This window comes from Balaenoptera ricei, chromosome 14 (genome assembly GCF_028023285.1).
Source record: "Balaenoptera ricei isolate mBalRic1 chromosome 14, mBalRic1.hap2, whole genome shotgun sequence".
NCBI classification, from domain to species: Eukaryota; Metazoa; Chordata; class Mammalia; order Artiodactyla; family Balaenopteridae; genus Balaenoptera; species Balaenoptera ricei.
In genome coordinates this window covers 48,415,448-48,436,196 of record NC_082652.1, presented here as the reverse complement: position 1 = coordinate 48,436,196, position 20,749 = coordinate 48,415,448, and the positions used below count along the sequence as shown (strand labels likewise).

The 20,749-nt window shown below is 42.0% G+C and overlaps 1 protein-coding gene and 1 long non-coding RNA gene across 4 annotated transcripts in view; one reads left to right on the top strand and one right to left on the bottom strand.

Moving 5' to 3' along the window:
- The window catches only part of KLHL14 (kelch like family member 14), a 127,860-nt gene that overhangs the window by 9,953 nt on the left and 97,158 nt on the right, over positions 1-20,749 (top strand). The window contains exons 1-2 of one of the 3 annotated variants that reach the window (XM_059894141.1): positions 16,116-16,413; positions 18,397-19,377. In XM_059894141.1, the coding sequence (XP_059750124.1) occupies positions 18,440-19,377 (938 nt within the window). In that variant the 5' untranslated portion in view covers positions 16,116-16,413; positions 18,397-18,439. Of the gene's footprint in view, positions 1-16,115; positions 16,414-17,807; positions 19,378-20,749 lie in introns of those variants that run through there. The other 2 variants (XM_059894143.1, XM_059894142.1) reach the window with 2 other exon arrangements.
- LOC132347545 (uncharacterized) lies at positions 13,553-17,248 on the bottom strand. The gene is made up of 2 exons (XR_009497216.1): positions 16,794-17,248; positions 13,553-15,741 (listed from the first exon to the last, which is right to left on the bottom strand). It is a non-coding gene; the product is annotated as an uncharacterized LOC132347545 (long non-coding RNA).

Sequence of the window (20,749 nt, the reverse complement as noted above, 5' to 3'; positions counted from 1 at the left end):
ATGCTGGGCAGAGACAGTGAGCTGCAGCTCCCAGTCGGCCACGTGACCACGAGGGTAAACAACCAATACACTTACAACCATTCTGTACCCAGACACCCACTCTGTTTTTCACTTTCAGCACAGTAGTAAATACCTTCCATGAGATATTCAACACTTTATTATAACGTAGGCTTTGTGTTAGATGATTTTGCCCAACTGTTAACTGGTGTAAGTGTCCTGAGCCTGAGGCCAGGCTAAGCTGTGATATTTGGTAGGTTAAGTGTATTAAATGCATTTTCAACTCATGGTATTTTCAATTTATGATGGATTTATTGGGACATAGCCCCACTGTAAGTGGAGGAACATCTGTAATTGTGAACACATAAATACATCCTACTACCTCAATCTGCACTAAAGTCCTGGATCACCTTCCCTTTCACCATCTCTCAAAAATGTTCAAGGTCCCTCCAATACCATCTGACATGAGGGAAAGTAGAAGTGAAGTGGAAATAGCAATCAACTGATTGCAATTAAAATGCAGATTTCACACATTGCAAAGGCCCCTCCCAGAGGTTTGGAAGGGGCCTGTGTAAGTGAGGGCCTTTCCAACTGTAGCCTTCTCTGATCACTGAAGTGAGGGGAATGCATCATAGCTAAATTGAGGGGCCAATCCCTCTAGCTTACTTCAAGAAATTTACCCAGGCTCTGCATTATGAACTGGGAGCACATTTCCCATGCCTCAATCAGCATTTCAAGGAAATAGAGATTCAGAATTTGAGGTTTAGAGCTAAAAAGCTAAAAAGGAAGTTAGCAACTGTACAAACCCCCTGCCCACTCCATAGATGATTAAACTAAAATCCATGGAAAGTTAACATGGGGATAGCTTTATTTCTCAGTTCTCTTGTGAATTAATTATTTGGGGTTCACCAAACTGATATTAAGTGTTTTCCATGTACAAGGCATTCTCCCACCAAATTCTCACAATGAGTTTATGGGATAAATGAATCTCATTTATCTAGGCGAAAACTGAATCTCAGTGAAATTGTTTCTTTACCAATTTTACACAATTAGTAAACTGTGTCATTGGGATTTTAACCTAAGCAATCTCTTTCCAGAATTCACTTTCTTGACCACCATGCTATATCACTGGCAACTACCTACGTATGTGTGATCTCCTCCTGCGAAGAATATAAATAAGAATACTTTTTGCATTGTTTTTTCAGTTCACAAATTACTTTTACATATGTTAGCTTTCTTGATCATTACACTGCCCCTAAAAAATAAATATTATAGGAATTATTATTATCTTATTTTACAAATGAGAAAACCAAGGTTTAGAGATATTAGGATATTTATATTACTAACAAATGGTGGAGGTGACCCTCAAATCCATTTCTTTCTATTCCAAGTCCCATGTTCTTTCCTCCTATTCCTACGGGACATTGAACTATTAGGTGAACTGTAGCTTCAACCACCCCTCACCACCCCTCTTATAGGAACTTCCAGTGGTCATCAGGATCAATGGCCTAGAGAAGCAAGATCGGACTAGGCTGGGATGCTTTGTCTTATAGCCTCCTCCCAATAGAGCTGTGTTTGAAGTCTCCCTCTCAGGCTACAGAATCCTGACATCTCTCCTATTGAAAAGATATTGGACTTCGAAAAGTCCAACTGAAAAGATATTGGACTTCTGTTGCAAAGTATTCCTTTGCTGCATGTTACCCTAAAAATGTTTGAAGTATAATCCTATTAATAGTAAATCTGAAAATTGTTACTAGAGGATGTATTAATAGTTTCTTCCTCCATTGGAGCCCTTGTTTACATCCTTTGGGAGTTCAGTGTCGTCTCTGGTCTCATCTACCCCAAAGCAGGGACACTGTTTTGCCTGTTCTTCCTTCTCCTCATGTTTTTCCCACGTAAACCATTTTAGTTAAAATTAAGTTGGCTGTTAGTGGATTAGAGTTAGGGACATGAGTATGAACTCATGTTGAGCTTAATATAGATACAGATGGTTACATATAGAAACATGTATAGATGTGTACATACAGCTTGCTCTGTCAGCTGAGAATGTCTAAAAGAAACATCCCAGTATCAACTAGCAATCTAATGTCCAGATCTTTGTTCCTAACACCAGTCTCCAAAAAGGCAAGCAGGGTTCCTGGGAGAAATTGTTGAATCTAGGACTGGGGAATGAAATAAACAAGATGAGCATGCAGTATTTTGCCATGCCAGGAAGGAAGGAAGGAAAGAAGGAAGGGAGGGAGGAGTGAGGGAGGAATGTGACAATGGGAGAATGTCAAGGAATATAGAAGCCAACAGAAAGACTTGCCAATGGCCAAAGCTGAACAGTTCCAGCAGCAAAATAAATAAAGTAGTATTGGATTATAACCCAAAGTACAAAATAAATATCCATGAGCCCATACTGATATAAATAAATGACTAAATAAAGAAAAATAAATAGATACAGGAGAATGGACAAATCTCCCTTGCAGACAAATCTCAAATCTTTTGTGTAGATGCTCCACCCTCAAGGAGCTGCAGCTAAACTCTCCACTCCTTAAGTGTGGGCTGTGAATAAAACTTACATCCTTTTTATAGAAAGAGGAGTAAAAAATAAAGAGTATCTTTACTGCAAATACCACCTCAGCCAGGTGATCAGGTTTAACATCAACTAGATATTCTGTGATTAAAATGGGGCTTTACCTCTGTGGTCCTCCTTCCCAAAACCCACAACCACAGTATTATCATGAGAAGAACATCAGACAACTCCCAACTGAGAAGCATTCTACAAATTATCTGATCAGTATCCCTAAAAACTTTCAAGGTCATCAAAAACAAGGAAAGTGTGAGAAACTATATAGCCAAAAGGAGCCTAAGGAAATATGACAACTTAATGTAATGTGTTTATCCTAGATGGGATCCTGGAACAGAAAAAGGACATTAGGTAAAAACTAAGGAAATTTTAATAAACTATGGACTTCATTCACATAAAACGAGATAAAACTGGACAAAATATTCTTGCAGATGGGATTTAAGTCCCCACAGAGAATTTAAATCAGTCCTATTGGTGAGCTCAATAAGATGTAAAGACAAAATGAAAAGATTCCAATTCAGATTTATCAGGTTGTATTAGCAGTGGCTGCCTGTTACTATCAGATTTTGAGAAAACATATCCATTAGGTAGTCAGTTGTCTTTAAAAAATAAAATAAAATGAAATACCCAGCAGAATTCTTTAATTATTTGTCACCTAAGCCAGCCGACTCCCAAAATTTATCCAAATTGTCAGACAGTTCTTCAACAATAAAACTATTAATTCATAGAATTTGAACAATTTGAAACTTTACTGAAATACTATGAGATATTGTATTATAAAATGTAATATAATTAAAAATAGGATTGGGTATACTGAGAAGGCATAGAGGAGTAAAGAGGATATGGAGAAAGGGATAAGGCAGAGCAACAGAGAAATATTATTCTAAAAATTGAAAAATTGGGAAAATTTGCACTAATCAAAGAAGCTGAGAGCAGAAATAAACAGATATTTCAAGGTATAAACAGGTCATCTCTAAGGAAAACTGGACCTCAGTCAAGATAGTATGTCCTTGTAATGATACAATGATAATTAATGATTAGGCATATAAGTATTTGACTAAAAAACTTAGGTCATTTTTCTCTATTAACTATAAAAAAAAAAAATTTCAACGGGCTGTTGAATATTCCAACACAGCAATACTTACCTTCGTTTTTAAGAATCAGTAAGAGAAAGAAAAAATATTGCCACAAATAAAAGAAAAATTTGAGGGTGGAGAGGGTGATTAGGATAATTTGCAAATCTGGATGATAACTCTTTATGATAAAGGTGCATTGTCTTGCTTATAAGAAAAGAGTTCCATGCCTTTCTTTAATGAACATTCAGAATAGGGCATTTCTACAGTAAAACAAATACTTTCCCATAAACTCCAACTGTTTCAAAATTTTGATGCATATAAAAGCATTTATTATAAAAGGGTTTCATCTTCAAGGAATTCATGGAAAAGACTCTGACAAGTACAGGTTTCTGGTAACTGACTATACTGCTGAACTGAATGAATAAGCATTTTCAGAACTCTAATGGAAAACGGATGAATTCATAAAAGTGCTAACAAAAGATCAAGATGAAAAAAAATTAATTACTGAGTAAACTGATGAGGATGATTATAATTTTTGTGACTTTCTGTTTGAATAAAAAAAAAGCATTTATTTGTGAATGTATCTAATATAATTTCTGTTGATACACTCAAAATACTTTCAATTTTGGATTTGTTGTTTGCATTTGACTACTTCCACAAAGATGACTGGGTAAATACCTCTGGCCCCAAGCCTCTGGGCAGTTTTCAGGGAGTGAAGAAGATTTTTCTTCTTCTATTATCTAAATCTTCATCTTATTCCACAAGTCACTAGGAACGTTCCCAATTGTTCTTGGGGACCATTCACTCTAGCCACTTCCCCTCAGCGCAAACCTATACAGTAGTTAAATGAAGGAAATGCTACCTCTCTCCAAATGCTCTCTCTCTCCATATATGGGGAAATTGAGACCTGGAGAAGAACAGTGATTTGTCCAGAGTCACAGGTAACATCAAAGACAGAAGCTATAATAAGGACCTACTGTATAGCACAGGAAACTCTACTCAATACTCTGTAATGATCTATATGGGAAAAGAATCTAAAAAAGAGTGGAAATATGTATATGCATGACTTATTCACTTTGCTGTACAGCAGAAAGTAATACAACATTGTAAATCAACTAGACTCCAATTAAAAACAAAAAGACAGAAGCTGAAGTGCCCAACATCCTCTCTCATCTCAGTCATTGGCATGAAAAACTATCGCCAAAGAGCTGCTTTTCAGAATCAGGAATATATTCTGCCATCTATCAATAAACTATCATTAATAATAAATATCCTTACTTTTTTAGAATCTCAGTTACTCAAGACATGTATGTGAAATGCCAAATGTCCCCAAAGATAAAAGAAAGATGACTTTTAAAATTATAGGTAAGAAAAAACCACAGTTACAGAAAGATAGAGAAGATGAAAAGGCAGAGGGCTATGTACCAGATGAAGGAACAAGAAAAAACCCCAGATAAACAACTAAATGAAGTGGAGATAGGCAACCTTCCAGAAAAAGAATTCAGAATAATGATAGTGAAGATGATCCAGGACCTCGGAATAAGAATGGAGGCAAAGATTGAGAAGATGCAAGAAATGATTAACAAAGACCTAGAAGAATTAAAGAACAAACAAACAGAGATGACCAATACAATAACTGAAATGAAAACTACACTAGAAGGAATCAATAGCAGAATAACTGAGGCAGAAGAACGGATAAGTGACCTGGAAGACAGAATGATGGAATTCACTGCTGCGGAACAGACTAAAGAAAAAAGAATGAAAAGAAATGAAGACAGCCTAAGAGACCTCTGGGATAACATTAAACGCAACAACATTCGCATTATAGGGGTCCCAGAAGGAGAAGAGAGAGAGAAAGGACCAGAGAAAATATTTGAAGAGATTATAGTCGAAAACTTCCCTAACATGGGAAAGGAAATAGCCACCCAAGTCCAGGAAGCGCAGAGAGTCCCATACAGGATAAACCCAAGGAGAAACACGCCGAGACACATAGTAATCAAAGTGGCAAAAATTAAAGACAAAGAAAAATTATTGAAAGCAGCAAGGGAAAAACGACAAATAACATACAAGGGAACTCCCATAAGGTTAACAGCTGATTTCTCAGCAGAAACTCTGCAAGCCAGAAGGGAGTGGCATGATATACTTAAAGTGATGAAAGGGAAGAACCTACAACCAAGATTACTCTACCCGGCAAGGATCTCATTTAGATTTGATGGAGAAATCAAAAGCTTTACAGACAAGCAAAAGCTAAGAGAATTCAGCACCACCAAACCAGCTCTACAACAAATGCTAAAGGAACTTCTCTAAGTGGGAAACACAAGAGAAGAAAAGGACCTACAAAAACAAACCCAAAACAATTAAGAAAATGGTCATAGGAACATACATATCGATAATTACCTTAAACGTGAATGGATTAAATGCCCCAACCAAAAGACACAGACTGGCTGAATGGATACAAAAACAAGACCCATATATATGCTGTCTACAAGAGACCCACTTTAGACCTAGGGACACATACAGACTGAAAGTGATGGGATGGAAAAAGATATTCCATGCAAATGGAAATCAAAAGAAAGCTGGAGTAGCTATACTCATATCAGATAAAATAGACTTTAAATTAAAGAATGTTACAAGAGACAAGGAAGGACACTACATAATGATCCAGGGATCAATCCAAGAAGAAGATATAACAATTATAAATATATATGCACCCAACATAGGAGCACCTCAATACATAAGGCAACTGCTAACAGCTATAAAAGAGGAAATCGACAGTAACACAATAATAGTGGGGGACTTTAACACCTCACTTACACCAATGGACAGATCATCCAAAATGAAAATAAATAAGGAAACAGAAGCTTTAAATGACACAATAGACCAGATAGATTTAATTGATATATATCGGACATTCCATCCAAAAACAGCAGATTACACGTTCTTCTCAAGTGCGCACGGAACATTCTCCAAGATAGATCACATCTTGGGTCACAAATCAAGCCTCAGTAAATTTAAGAAAATTGAAATCATATCAAGCATCTTTTCTGACCACAACGCTATGAGATTAGAAATGAATTACAGGGAAAAAAACGTAAAAAGGACAAACACATGGAGGCTAAACAATACGTTACTAAATAACCAAGAGATCACTGAAGAAATCAAAGAGGAAATCAAAAAATACCTAGAGACAAATGACAATGAAAACACGACGACCCAAAACCTATGGGATGCAGCAAAAGCAGTTCTAAGAGGGAAGTTTATAGCTATACAAGCCTACCTAAAGAAACAAGAAAAAGCTCAAGTAAACAATCTAACCTTACACTTAAAGAAACTAGAGAAAGAAGAACAAACAAAACCCAAAGTTAGCAGAAGGAAAGAAATCATAAAGATCAGAGCAGAAATAAATGAAATAGAAACAAAGAAAACAATAGCAAAGATCAATAAAACTAAAAGTTGGTTCTTTGAGAAGATAAACAAAATTGATAAACCATTAGCCAGACTCATCAAGAAAAAGAGGGAGAGGACTCAAAATCAATAAAATCAGAAATGAAAAAGGAGAAGTTACAACAGACACTGCAGAAATACAAAGCATCCTAAGAGACTACTACAAGCAACTTTATGCCAATAAAATGGACAACCTGGAAGAAATGGACAAATTCTTAGAAAGGTATAACCTTCCAAGACTGAACCAGGAAGAAATAGAAAATATGAACAGACCAATCACAAGTAATGAAATTGAAACTGTGATTAAAAATCTTCCAACAAACAAAAGTCCAGGACCAGATGGCTTCACAGGTGAATTCTATCAAACATTTAGAGAAGAGCTAACACCCATCCTTCTCAAACTCTTCCAAAAAATTGCAGAGGAAGGAACACTCCCAAACTCATTCTATGAGGCCACCATCACCCTGATACCAAAACCAGACAAAGACACTACAAAAAAAGAAAATTACAGACCAATATCACTGATGAATATAGATGCAAAAATCCTCAACAAAATACTAGCAAACAGAATCCAACAACACATTAAAAGGATCATACACCACGATCAAGTGGGATTTATCCCAGGGATGCAAGGATTCTTCAATATACGCAAATCAATCAATGTGATACACCATATTAACAAATTGAAGAATAAAAACCATGTGATCATCTCAATAGATGCAGAAAAAGCTTTTGACAAAATTCAACACCCATTTCTGATAAAAACTCTCCAGAAAGTGGGCATAGAGGGAACCTACCTCAACATAATAAAGGCCATATATGACAAACCCACAGCAAACATCATTCTCAATGGTGAAAAACTGAAAGCATTTCCTCTAAGATCAGGAACGAGACAAGGATGTCCACTCTCACCACTATTATTCAACATAGTTTTGGAAGTCCTAGCCACGGCAATCAGAGAAGAAAAAGAAATAAAAGGAATACAAATTGGAAAAGAAGAAGTAAAACTGTCACTGTTTGCGGATGACATGATACTATACATAGAGAATCCTAAAACTGCCACCAGAAAACTGCTAGAGCTAATTAATGAATATGGTAAAGTTGCAGGATACAAAATTAATGCACAGAAATCTCTTGCATTCCTATACACTAATGATGAAAAATCTGAAAGAGAAATTATGGAAACACTCCCATTTACCATTGCAACAAAAAGAATAAAATACCTAGGAATAAACCTACCTAGGGAGACAAAAGACCTGTATGCAGAAAACTATAAGACACTGATGAAAGAAATTAAAAATGATACCAACAGATGGAGAGATATACCATGTTCTTGGATTGGAAGAATCAACATTGTGAAAATGAGTATACTACCCAAAGCAATCTACAGATTCAATGCAATCCCTATCAAATTACCAATGGCATTTTTTACGGAGCTAGAACAAATCATCTTAAAATTTGTATGGAGACACAAAAGACCCCGAATAGGCAAAGCAGTCTTGAGGCAAAAAAATGGAGCTGGAGGAATCAGACTCCCTGACTTCAGACTATACTACAAAGCTACAGTAATCAAGACAATATGGTACTGGCACAAAAACAGAAACATAGATCAATGGAACAAGATAGAAAGCCCAGAGATTAACCCACGCACCTATGGTCAACTAATCTATGACAAAGGAGGCAAAGATATACAATGGAGAAAAGACAGTCTCTTCAATAAGTGGTGCTGGGAAAACTGGACAGCTACATGTAAAAGAATGAAATTAGAATACTCCCTAACACCATACACAAAAATAAACTCAAAATGGATTAGAGACCTAAATATAAGACTGGACACTATAAAACTCTTAGAGGAAAACATAGGAAGAACACTCTTTGACATAAATCACAGCAAGATCTTTTTTGATCCACCTCCTAGAGTAATGGAAATAAAAACAAAAATAAACAAGTGGGACCTAATGAAACTTCAAAGCTTTTGCACAGCAAAGGAAACCATAAACAAGACGAAAAGACAACCCTCAGAATGGGAGAAAATATTTGCAAATGAATCAACGGACAAAGGATTAATCTCCAAAATATATAAACAGCTCATTCAGCTCAATATCAAAGAAACAAACACCCCAATCCAAAAATGGGCAGAAGACCTAAATAGACATTTCTCCAAAGAAGACATACAGACGGCCACGAAGCACATGAAAAGATGCTCAACATCACTAATTATTAGAGAAATGCAAATCAAAACTACAATGAGGTATCACCTCACTCCTGTTAGAATGGGCATCATCAGAAAATCTACAAACAACAAATGCTGGAGAGGGTGTGGTGAAAAGGGAACCCTCTTGCACTGTTGGTGGGAATGTAAATTGATACAGCCACTATGGAGAACAATATGGAGGTTCCTTAAAAAACTAAAAATAGAATTACCATATGACCCAGCAATCCCACTACTGGGCATATACCCAGAGAAAACCGTAATTCAAAAAGACACATGCACCCGAATGTTCATTGCAGCACTATTTACAATAGCCAGGTCATGGAAGCAACCTAAATGCCCATCAACAGACGAATGGATAAAGAAGTTGTGGTACATATATACAATGGAATATTACTCAGCCATAAAAAGGAACGAAATTGAGTCATTTGTTGAGACGTGGATGGATCTAGAGACTGTCATACAGAGTGAAGTAAGTCAGAAAGAGAAAAACAAATATCGTATATTAATGCATGTATGCGGAACCTAGAAAAATGGTACAGATGAGCCAGTTTGCAGGGCAGAAGTTGAGACACAGATGTAGAGAATGGACATATGGACACCAAGGGGGGAAAACTGCGGTGGGGTGGGGATGGTGGTGTGCTGAATTGGGCGATTGGGATTGACATGTATACACTGATGTGTATAAAACTGATGCCTAATAAGAACCTGCAGTATAAAAAAACAAACAAAACAACTAATACTAAACTTTCATTGGGTTATTTGTATGGAAACATGTTAATATAAATGTTTCAGACATTACATGAAATTTCTAAAAATCTTAAAAAAAAAAATAAAATAAAATAAAATAAAATTATAGGTAAACAAACTGTAACATAAAATATCTAAAATGAAAAGTCAAAACTAGAGGTTCTTTTGTTAAAGTGACCAGTTGCTTCCTGAACAGCGTCATGAATCATTGCACCCTTGAGAAAAGTAGATGTCTTTACTCCTTCCTCCATCCAATATTTGTTGAGCGCTAGACGTAGTGTGCAGAAAAGAAAAAGGAAGCCGAAAGAGAAAAAAATCTTTAGCTTCATATGTTTATTTTTTATTTAACAAACATTCACATGACACTCACAATGTGTCTGGAACTGTTCTAAGCACTTTTACAAATATTTACAAAAATTTAAGCATCATAAAACCCTAGGAGGGCGGTGCTACAACTATCCTGATCCTCAAGATAAGGAAACTGGGCAGAGAGAGATTATTTGTCCAAGGTCACACAGATGGAAAGAGGTAGAGCTAGGATTCAAATGCAGGTGATCTGCTTCCAGAGTCCAGGCTTAGAAATACGGTTCTGTGCTATGTATGCTTAGTAGTTTAATATTTCCATACAAGTTGCGGCTCTCTTCAAGGATTTAGAGCACTTTGCTGAGTGATGGCTGCCATAGGTGAGATTTGAGGGAAGCACTCACTGAGGTCCCATCAAACTCTTATCTCTGTGCTGTGAACAGTAAATTGTTTACTTCACAATATTATAAAGACTTTTATTAATTTTTAGATAATAGGTCAATATAATCAAAGAATTGAATAATACCACTTTAGTCAAATGCCAAACACAGTCTCTGATTATAAAATACCTCCTTGTTCTTTCTGCTGTTACCCTGATAAATTTGAAAATTTACCTTTCATAGTCTATCAACATATTTATTGAATAACTACGATGGGCAAGATACAGAGCCAGGATCCATGGGAAATTTTACCAGGCACTAGGCTCTTTCTACCCTAGAAACTTATAATCTAGCTGAGATCATAAAACATATTTTCCTAAATAAGCAACTAATAATACAAAGAAGTAAATAATAAATGTCAAAAGAATATTACAGATAATAAGTGCTATAAGAAAGTTAGGAACCTGCTCCTCTCTGCTCCAGTAGTTCATTACACATACCCTTATTAGAGCAATTATCACATTGTAATTACTCACTTGCTGTGTGTAATTTACCTGCCTGTCTCCTCCACTAGAATGTCAGCCCCTCGAGGGCAAGAATGCAGTTTTATTCATCATTGTATCTTCAGTGTTTACCACATTGTCTGGTATATAATAAATACTTGACATATGCTTAATGAATGAACGAATGTAGGTCACAGGAGGCAGGCATTTCTTCTGTGGCCGGTATAGCCGACTGGTTCATCTCTGGAGTCAGATTGTGGGGTCTGAATCTCAGCTCTACCTTTGAAATGCTGTGTGACCCTGAAAATTTTACTTGATTTCTCTGCACCTCATTTTTGTTCATTGGTAAAATGATAGTAATAGAACCTTTCTTTATCAGCTAATTTTACTATGGAACATATCACCCCCAAAACGAATAGCTTGAAACAGCAGCCATTTATTTAGCTCAGTGTCCTGTGGGTCAGTAATTCGGGGTGTGTTAGTTCTTCCGCCTTGGCTAAGTTCAGTCACACAGCTGAGTTCGGTTATCAGGTCAGCTGGGCAATGGCTTGGTCCATGTGGTATCTCATCTGCCACAGGCTAACCTGGGCTTTTGCACATGGCAGCTGGCAGGGTTCAGAGAGGGAGAGTTGAATTATACAAGGCCTCCTGAGGCTCAGACTTGGAGCCGGCACAAAGTCATTTCTGGCAGATTCTACTGGTCAAAGCAAGTCACAAGACCAGCTCACATTCAAAGGGTGGGGAAATAGACTCCACTCTTGATGCAAAGAGCAACCAAGCCTCATTATAATAGGGTGTTTATATGGGGAAGGATGGAGACTGGGGCCATTCTTACAGTCTACCAAATTCTCATAGGATTAGCAAGAGGATTAAGAAAATAAAACACCTAAATGATTTAGACTAGTGTCCACCACACAAGTTAATAAGCTCAATAAGTATTAGCTATTATTAGTCTGCTTGAAGTTGCCAGGAAGTTTCACCTTGGAAAGAAATCTGAGTTCAATCTTGAGACCTAGGTGCAGTTTCTATACGTAGAGAACCAAGGCCTCTGATAAGAACACAACCTAAGCGTTGGCACTGTGGTGTGAAAGTGGGTTGTGTTCAGAAAATAGCTAACAACAGACTTCCCAGAAGCATTAGAACTAGATCCTGGGAACCCAGGATGCTGGCCAAGGGGTTGGATTCGACCCCGGGGCAACAGCAAAGCATTGGCTTTTGACTAAGTGCTAGTCAATAGCACTATTTCTTGACTTTTATTGTTATTTCAGATTTTTTGTTCTTCAATAAGCTTCTTGATGCTGATGGTTTGTGGTATCTCAGGCCACATCTCCCCAAGATTTAAAATAAAACACTAGAAACCTGCAAGTTTTGTCTGGGTTTTGCCACTCCCTGGCTTTGGGGAGCCAAGAGGTCCTTCCTTCCTCCATTCTATTGTAAAATGGAACAATACCTCTCTCCGTCCACCCATCTTACAGTGGTGGCAATCTGAAAGGTCAGGCCACGGGAAGTAGTATTTACTAACTGAAAGACGCATGGGGAGGCCAAGCTTTGATATTGATATAATTGGAGGATAATTCATGAATCTTAAGCAGAAAAGTCAAGAACCAGAGAAATAAAGTTTCAATGTGGCTGTCCCTTCCTGTTAGGCAGCAAAACGCTTCTTGAACTGCTCTGAAGATAAAATTAAGTTCACCCAGTCCGGTGAGATGGTCCTGAGCAACCTGAACCACAGATACACCTGGGTCCCTGGCACCCTGAAGGCTGACCAGCCTGCCCAGAGCTGGTGGCAGCTCTCGTTAGACTGCTCAGTGCCAGCATTTTCAGCATCTTTCCACTGTATATAGTTTAAATGCAGATTCACTGATGAATAAATCTGATAATTCCGTCAAAGTATGAAGACTGTTTGAATTAGATGACGACATGATCATAATTAATTTTTGTCTATAAGACAATTCTGGCTCCTCTTACGCCATGTGAAATCCATCCCGCTGAGGGCTCTTGACTAGTCACGTCCTTCCTGCCATTTTAAAAACAATAGTGGCAGAGATGCAAGCTGCTGGTAAGTGCTCAGCAGGACAGATCAAACACACAGATGCAATTTCTGTACGTTGAACAGTGAAGTAAGATAAAATTCAAATACTTACGAACGCTTAGTAGCTAGCATCCGATTGCTGCAAAAATTGAATCTTTCATAACGGGATTTATTGTAAATAGTGTCATATCATTTGTGAGTTCTGCGATAATTTCAGTCAAAGCCAGGGCAAGATATTGGAGGTATGTAATTTATATGATATAAACACTGGTTTACGCACAGATTAAGAACGGATTTTTTTTATTATCAATATTCTTTTTTTTAATTGCTTACAAAATAGCCATAACTGTAATTTTTGTCTGAATGGTAAACATTCTCAAATAGTGTAACTTTAAAATCCAGAAGAAAACAGCCTAACCTCTTCATTTTAACAGCTGTTTTAGAATTGCAACCCCCAACGGGTCCCCCTTCCCTTCCGTCCAAGTTGTTAAATAAGCATTACAATTATAGGTAGTTAAAATTTTTGAAATGTGGCTTTTATATTGTTTGAAAACAGCAAAGGTCCTAGTAATCATAATTATATATCAATATCAATATATCCTATCAGTAAATATATATACATATACATATATAAATTCAAAACTAAGATACTGCAAGGTCTACAAAACAACCTTCATTCCTAATTCCTTTATGATAAAATGGAAAGATGGCAATAATTTAAGTGATCAATACTCTTTGGGTTTAGCCTTTGGGTTTAGTTTCAAATACTTCATTGGAAGCTCATAAAAGATCAACAGCAAAAGCGTACCATAAAATTATACTTTGCGTGTCAGAGAGTTTGGTGACACTTCACACACTTGATAGCTTTGCTTGCTAATGAAACAGAACCCCCAAAAGGTGTTATATTACAGTCACACAGTCTTCCTGTTCAAGACCTAAATAAGAGAAATTAAAAAAAAAAAAAAAATAGGAGGGCCAGAAGATTTGGATGATCTGTTCTCTTTCCTTCCCCTGCTCTAATCAAAAAGTCCTTTTCTATTATTTTATCATGTATTGGGGCTTTTTATTATAAATATGAGTATAAGAATGCAGCATCTCAGCAAGACCTGAATAAAGTAGTCTTACCGTCAGATAATCTAGGACCTTGATAGAGAAAGGCCTTTGTGAAGGATAAACGCTTCGGTATGATCTTTCCTCATCTGTTCAAGAGTAAATATCCCATATGCATGTTAATGTTGATCATTTTAAATGGGGAATTCCTGATTTCTGAACCAAAGAATTTTCAGGTTTCCCCCTCCCTTAAGCAGGTGTCTTTCCACCTGTCACCAATCAAAGGGGAAGGTAAAAAGGCAGGCTTTCAATGGTGCCCTGATGTGTATTTTAATAAGTTTACTAATCAGAGCACATGTCAGTTAGAATGAATCATGTTCATACATTTAATAGAAAACAAAACTCAATCTAACTCAAGTCCAGCTTTCTTCCATGTTCATTTTATTCAAGGGCATACCTTCTTTTCTCTGCTTTTTTTTTTTCCTTCTTTCTTGGACACCTCCAGCCCCCATTGACAACCAAAATGCAGGGCTATAAATGTAAGGGTGCAATACATCATGAGGTAAGGCTAGAGAACATGTCCTCTACCAAAATGCACATGAATCTCTGGTACAGCAAAAATTCCAGAGTCATGCTGGGGTTCATTTTGCATGCTAAGCAGGGTCAAAAATGTGAGCTCTCTGTGGCCGACCTTATATATCAGATGAGCTCCAAAGTTTAAAGGTTATATTTGTGAAATTGCAGCTGGCTTTCCTAGCACTTGATTCTAGCTCCTGCAAATCAAAGACTCCTAATTGAAAGGCACATCTGACAATAAGCTTAATCTTCCAGTAAAAAAAAAAAATTGTGACTTCTGAATCCTTACTGTTGAAGCTGACAGAGAAGTTCAGAGATGGTTGTATAACCAGAGAAAATATGTTTTCCAACAAGATCATAAAGCTTGAATGGTGCAGGGAAAAAAATGTAAAGCAAAGGGCTGTCCTCTGTTCTGTCTACTTCCCCCACCCCCCGTTGTACACTTAGCCACTCACCTCTTAGGCAAGGGCTCCTGACTTCCAAGTCAGACTCAAACCCCAAATACCAAGACACTATAAAGTGGCATCTTGGCATACTTTGAGATCAGACGGTTTCTGCATTTCATAGTGTGAGGGGTGAGGGGGAGGTGAAAGGGAAAAGCAGCATACCAATGTAGTGAAATCTGGAAACAACAGCACATACACAGACACAAAAAGTTTGCATATTGCACAGAGCGCTTGAAGATCATAAATCTATGCATGAGAAAGACGTAGTGGAAATTTTGGGGGGGATTAGAGTTTATTTTTGTCATCTCTGTGAGACAGCTACTCATTCATCCAGATCACAGCTAAGAAAAAAGCTGGTCACAGAAATTAGCAGTTTCAGCTCAGCAGCGAAGTCGCCAGCCTGTGAAGGCAGAGAGAAATTGACTAATTAGCAATGCGCACTAAAACTTGACGGTTCTTTATAGAGAGAGAGAAGAGAGAGGGAGAGAGAGGGAGAGGGAGGGAGGGGGGGCTCGCTTTTTCCCCTTCTTTCTTCCAAAGATGTTTGAAATCGCAGTCATTTACGCTCGACAATTTTTACAATAGCCTTGAGCCATAATTTTGCGAGTCTCTCCAGCATCCATCCCCCTGTATGGTCTCTCTCTACTGGCCAAGCACGACCGTTTCTCTCCCCAACCGTGGATTTCCTATTACTCTCGTTACGACTCACTGAGCCCCAGGCCCAAGGATAATGATGTGTTGTTTCTTGGTAGCATAATTTGTCACACGTACATTTTTTCTTCTTCTTCTCTTGCAGAAAGCTCTGCTCCCTCTCTCTCTCTCCCCTCTCTCCCTCTCTCTCTCCCTCTCTCTTTCTCTCTTTTCTCCCTCTCCTACATTTTCTTGCTGTTGCTAATTCATGGTGATCAAATGATGTACGACAAAATAAATTGTAAAGAGTGACTGCCTGGAGTTGGGAACCAGAAGGTGTTTTCCCCCTCCCAAGGAGAGAGCAAACCTTTAAAAAGGAAGGACAATTGATTTTTGGGGGGGAGCTTAAGTGAGCCTTGACTTTGCAGCTGGTTGAAAGCAGGTAAGTTTCTGGCCTTGTGTCTGCCTTGTGTGTGTATTTTGTTCTGTCTTTTGGGTTGTTGGCCGGGTGGGGAGGGACGCGAAGGGAGTCTTTCAGAGGGGTGGGGGGGGGTGGTTGTGTGGCAAACGCTCATAAAGAATAAAACTCCTATTGCAAGAAATAAGCAGATGAGGGGGGAAGGCAAAGGAGGAGAGCAAGAAGGAAGGGGAATAGGAAAAGATGGGGTGGGGGGGGAAGACAACGAAGCGGGGAGAGCGAGAGGGAGGTATGACCGAGTCCACTTAAAGGGAGAGACTCTGGGAGATGTTTCAGGAGAGCCAGAGATTTGGGGGCGGGGGGGTGCTGCCGGGGGAGGGAGCTCGCGGGAGATTACGGTCCACCTGGAACGGGATGATAAAGTGAGTCGAGAGGAGCCCAGTCCGGTGGAAATAGGAAGCCGGCGATCCAGGGCTGGCGCCAGGCAGGGCAGAGTGAGCCGCAGTGGAAGGGGCAGGTCCGGCGGGATCCCTCTGAGCCTGGCGGCGGCGGCGGCCGCGGATCTCCCGGGCTGGCGGGCGCGCGGGCGGGGTGTGGGCAAAGGGTCCCTTTCTGCTCAGCCCTAGAAGGTGCAATTACACGTTAAGGACCTGGCGCATCGATTTCGCCGCGCCTCCCCCCATCCTGCCCTCCTCCACCTGGATGCGGGCGGCTCAGACTTTTTACACAAGTAGTTCCAGGGCCGGGGGAGTCGGGGTGCCCTAGTGGGGGGCCTCGGGGAGGGCTGTACCGAGGGGCTCTGAAGGAAGCTGCGGCTTCGGCGGCAACGCTGGCTGCAGAGATCCCGCGCCGAACTGCGCCCCCCCCCCCCGCATCGGATAGCCCCCAGCCCCTCCCCCAACACCTGCCAGTTAACTTGAACTTCTCATAGTTACAGGAGTTAAAGCCACTGCGCCTAGTGCCCGGGAGGGAGAACCGTCCACACGAATCCCACCGGGCCTCCCGGCTCTTGCTCTAAATCCACCCCGGTAGCCCCACTTCCTTCCTCCTCATCTTCCTCGGTGCCGCCCCGCGGGGGAAGGGGAGATACACGCCCGAACTTCCGCGCTTTGAAATGCAGGGGGTGGGGGAAGGCGGGGGAGAGGGGGTCTGGGGCTGGAGGGATTCTCCTGCCAGGTTTAAAGGCGTCTCTGGAAAATTAGCAAAACTGAGTGGTGACTGGGAAGCCAACAGTTTGCGAAGCAGGGAAGCAGGCAGGGCCGGGGTGAGGGAAATGAGCTAGAATTGATAAGGACAGCTCCCGCCTCTGCCGAGTCCACTGAGCTGGTCCTCACCGCGCTCCGCTGCACTTTCCCGGGAGAAGAAAGGGCTTTATCTGCTCCCTCAGACTATTAGTCTAGGAGTTTCTCGGGGCAGCACGGCTAATCGAAGGGGTCCCCAGCTTTTGGAGGGCAAAGAATCGCCCGCCCGCACGCCTGTCGTGTCCCCGTTCCCACCCCCCAAAACTGGACCAACTGCGAAAAGCAAAGCTGCGGGCGCGAGTTGACCTGGAAGCTCCGCCGACGGTCGCCTCTGCGCTCTCGGGCCACCCCCCGGCTCCCCACTCCCCGGCCTCTCCCCGCCCCGGCCCGGCATGGACACGAGCCCACGGGGTGTCTCGGCCTCAGCCGCCACTTTGCCGTCGCTGCTGCCACCGCTGTCGCTGCCAAGAGCCGAGCCCGGGTGGTTTTAGGAAAGTGGGGGACGAAGTGTGTGGGCGGTGGCGAGAGGCGTAGTAGGGAGCAGAACGGGCGCCCGGACCCCAGACAGGGCCCTTCTGGTGGCGCTCACGGATCCAGAGCCTTCAGACCTCCTCCTAGGGTCGGGGTCCGGAGGCCAAGCTGAGCACTGATTGTGGTTCTTCGCCCTCCCCTCCCCTCCCCTCCACACCCGTCCCCACGCCGACCACACCCCACCCCCTCCACTACCCTTCTCCCCTCCCTCCCATCCCCCACCCCTGTCTGCCAGGTCGGAGGAGGGTTTAAAGCCAGGTGCGCCGAGTCAGCTCGCCATGTCCAGATCCGGGGACCGGACCTCCACCTTCGACCCCAGCCACAGCGACAACCTGCTGCACGGCCTCAATCTGCTGTGGAGGAAGCAGCTGTTTTGCGACGTGACCCTGACGGCCCAGGGCCAGCAGTTCCACTGCCACAAGGCCGTGCTGGCCTCCTGCTCGCAGTACTTCCGATCGCTTTTCTCCAGTCACCCCCCTCTCGGGGGAGGGGTCGGCGGCGGCCAGGACGGTCTGGGGCCCCCCAAGGACCAGCAGCCGCCGCAGCAGCAGCAGCCGCCGCCGCCGCCGCAGGAGGAGCCGGGAACTCCTTCCTCCTCCCCCGACGACAAGCTGCTGACCAGTCCTCGGGCCATCAACAACCTGGTGCTGCAGGGCTGCTCGGCCATCGGGCTGCGCCTGGTGCTCGAGTACCTCTACACGGCCAACGTGACCCTCTCCCTGGACACGGTGGAGGAGGTGCTGTCGGTCAGCAAGATCTTGCACATCCCCCAGGTCACCAAGCTCTGCGTGCAGTTCCTCAACGACCAGATCTCGGTGCAGAACTACAAGCAAGTGTGCAAGATCGCCGCCCTGCACGGCCTGGAGGAGACCAAGAAGCTGGCCAACAAGTACCTGGTGGAGGACGTGCTGCTGCTCAACTCCGAGGAGATGCGCGCCCTGCTGGACTCGCTGCCGCCCCCCGTGGAGTCGGAGCTGGCGCTCTTCCAGATGTCCGTGCTGTGGCTGGAGCACGACCGCGAGACCCGCATGCAGTACGCGCCCGACCTCATGAAGCGCCTCCGCTTCGCGCTCATCCCGGCCCCCGAGCTGGTGGAGCGGGTCCAGTCAGTGGATTTCATGCGCACCGACCCGGTCTGCCAGAAGCTGCTGCTGGACGCCATGAACTACCACCTGATGCCCTTCAGGCAGCACTGCAGGCAGAGCCTGGCCAGCAGGTATGAGACAACAAAGCAGGGGTGGGGGGGGGGGGCGGCGAGAGGCCGGAGGGAGGGGAGGGGGCAGGCAGGAGGGGGGATAGGGGTGGCCCGGGCGGGAGGCTCAGGCAGGCTGAAAACAAACGAAAACAAACAATTCAGACTGTGTGGGGAAAGTTGATTTGAGTGTCCCTGAAAGGTCAACAGGAAACTGGCCTCACAGCTTCCCCGAGCACTAGAAAGCCCACGTTCTCAGTATCCCCAGAGCCGGAGATGTGGGACTTGCGGGCTGAAACTGACAGGCAGGTGGGGTCAAAGGCCAGGCAGTTAGAAGTACAGCTTTGGAGCCCTTTTAATCCAGGCTTCCCTCTACATCTCAAAATATGCTTGCTTAAGAAAAAGGATTCTGTGATGAGAAGTCCCCACCCCACTCCCCCTCTTTCCTGCCTTGGGCAAGCAGAAGTGCCAGGCAATGCTCCAGGAGGAAAGCTTTCATTCATTCTGACACTCAAGTAATTTTCTGTTTTTCAGCGACTGGGGTTTGCTTAGAGCTCTGAAAGGCTTTGTCTTTTAGGGTCGCTGTTAGAAATTCTGGCATCCCATACCCAGGCAAACTTTTCTATCTTATGAAAAAGCAAAACCTTTCCTTACAGCAAAGCAAGAGGATCCGGGGTGTCAGAGTGAATCCTGCCTAGTAGTTCCCATGTCAAAGGGAAGCACAGTTGAAAACTGAGAGGAGGGGAAGGTCATCTAGCTGCAGTTAGGTCTGTGCGCCTGCTCTGAAGTCACAAAGAAGTTGGAGAGTTGTTATTGCTGTTGTTGTTGCTATTTGGAATGTGTCCCCTGTGTGTAATGAACGTGGGATTTGTTGTCAAAGTGCAGAGAGAAACAATGCCTTTGAAAAATGCTGCTGAGATTAAAAAAAAAAAAAAAGACTGTTGGAATTGACAATCATGTTTTATTGGCTCCAATTTTAAATGCCTTTTTAAATAAGCCCTAGCAGAGGGTTGCTTTCTCTTTTTAGAAAAGAGAAGCAGTATCTTCTCAGTTTCTCATGATAAAACATCATGATTCCAGATGCCAGGCTATCCCAGTCTAATCCACCTAAGTGCTATGTTAGAAAGTACATGGTTTAAGAATCCACTGTGGCCTTTTCCCACTCAGAACGATGTCTTAAACATGGGGTCCACTTTCTGCAGCCTTATGGAACTAAATGTTTATTTTTTCCGTCATGATGTTTCTACCAGACCTAGGTAACTAAAGTTTTAGGAAACTGGAAGATATTCTCTACAGTTGTTTAGGGAGCACTTATATTCAGGTGAGGCCCACGGGAGGCATGGGAAATCTTGAACTTAGAAATCTTGTAAGTTGATTTTTCTGCTATTTGCAAGAA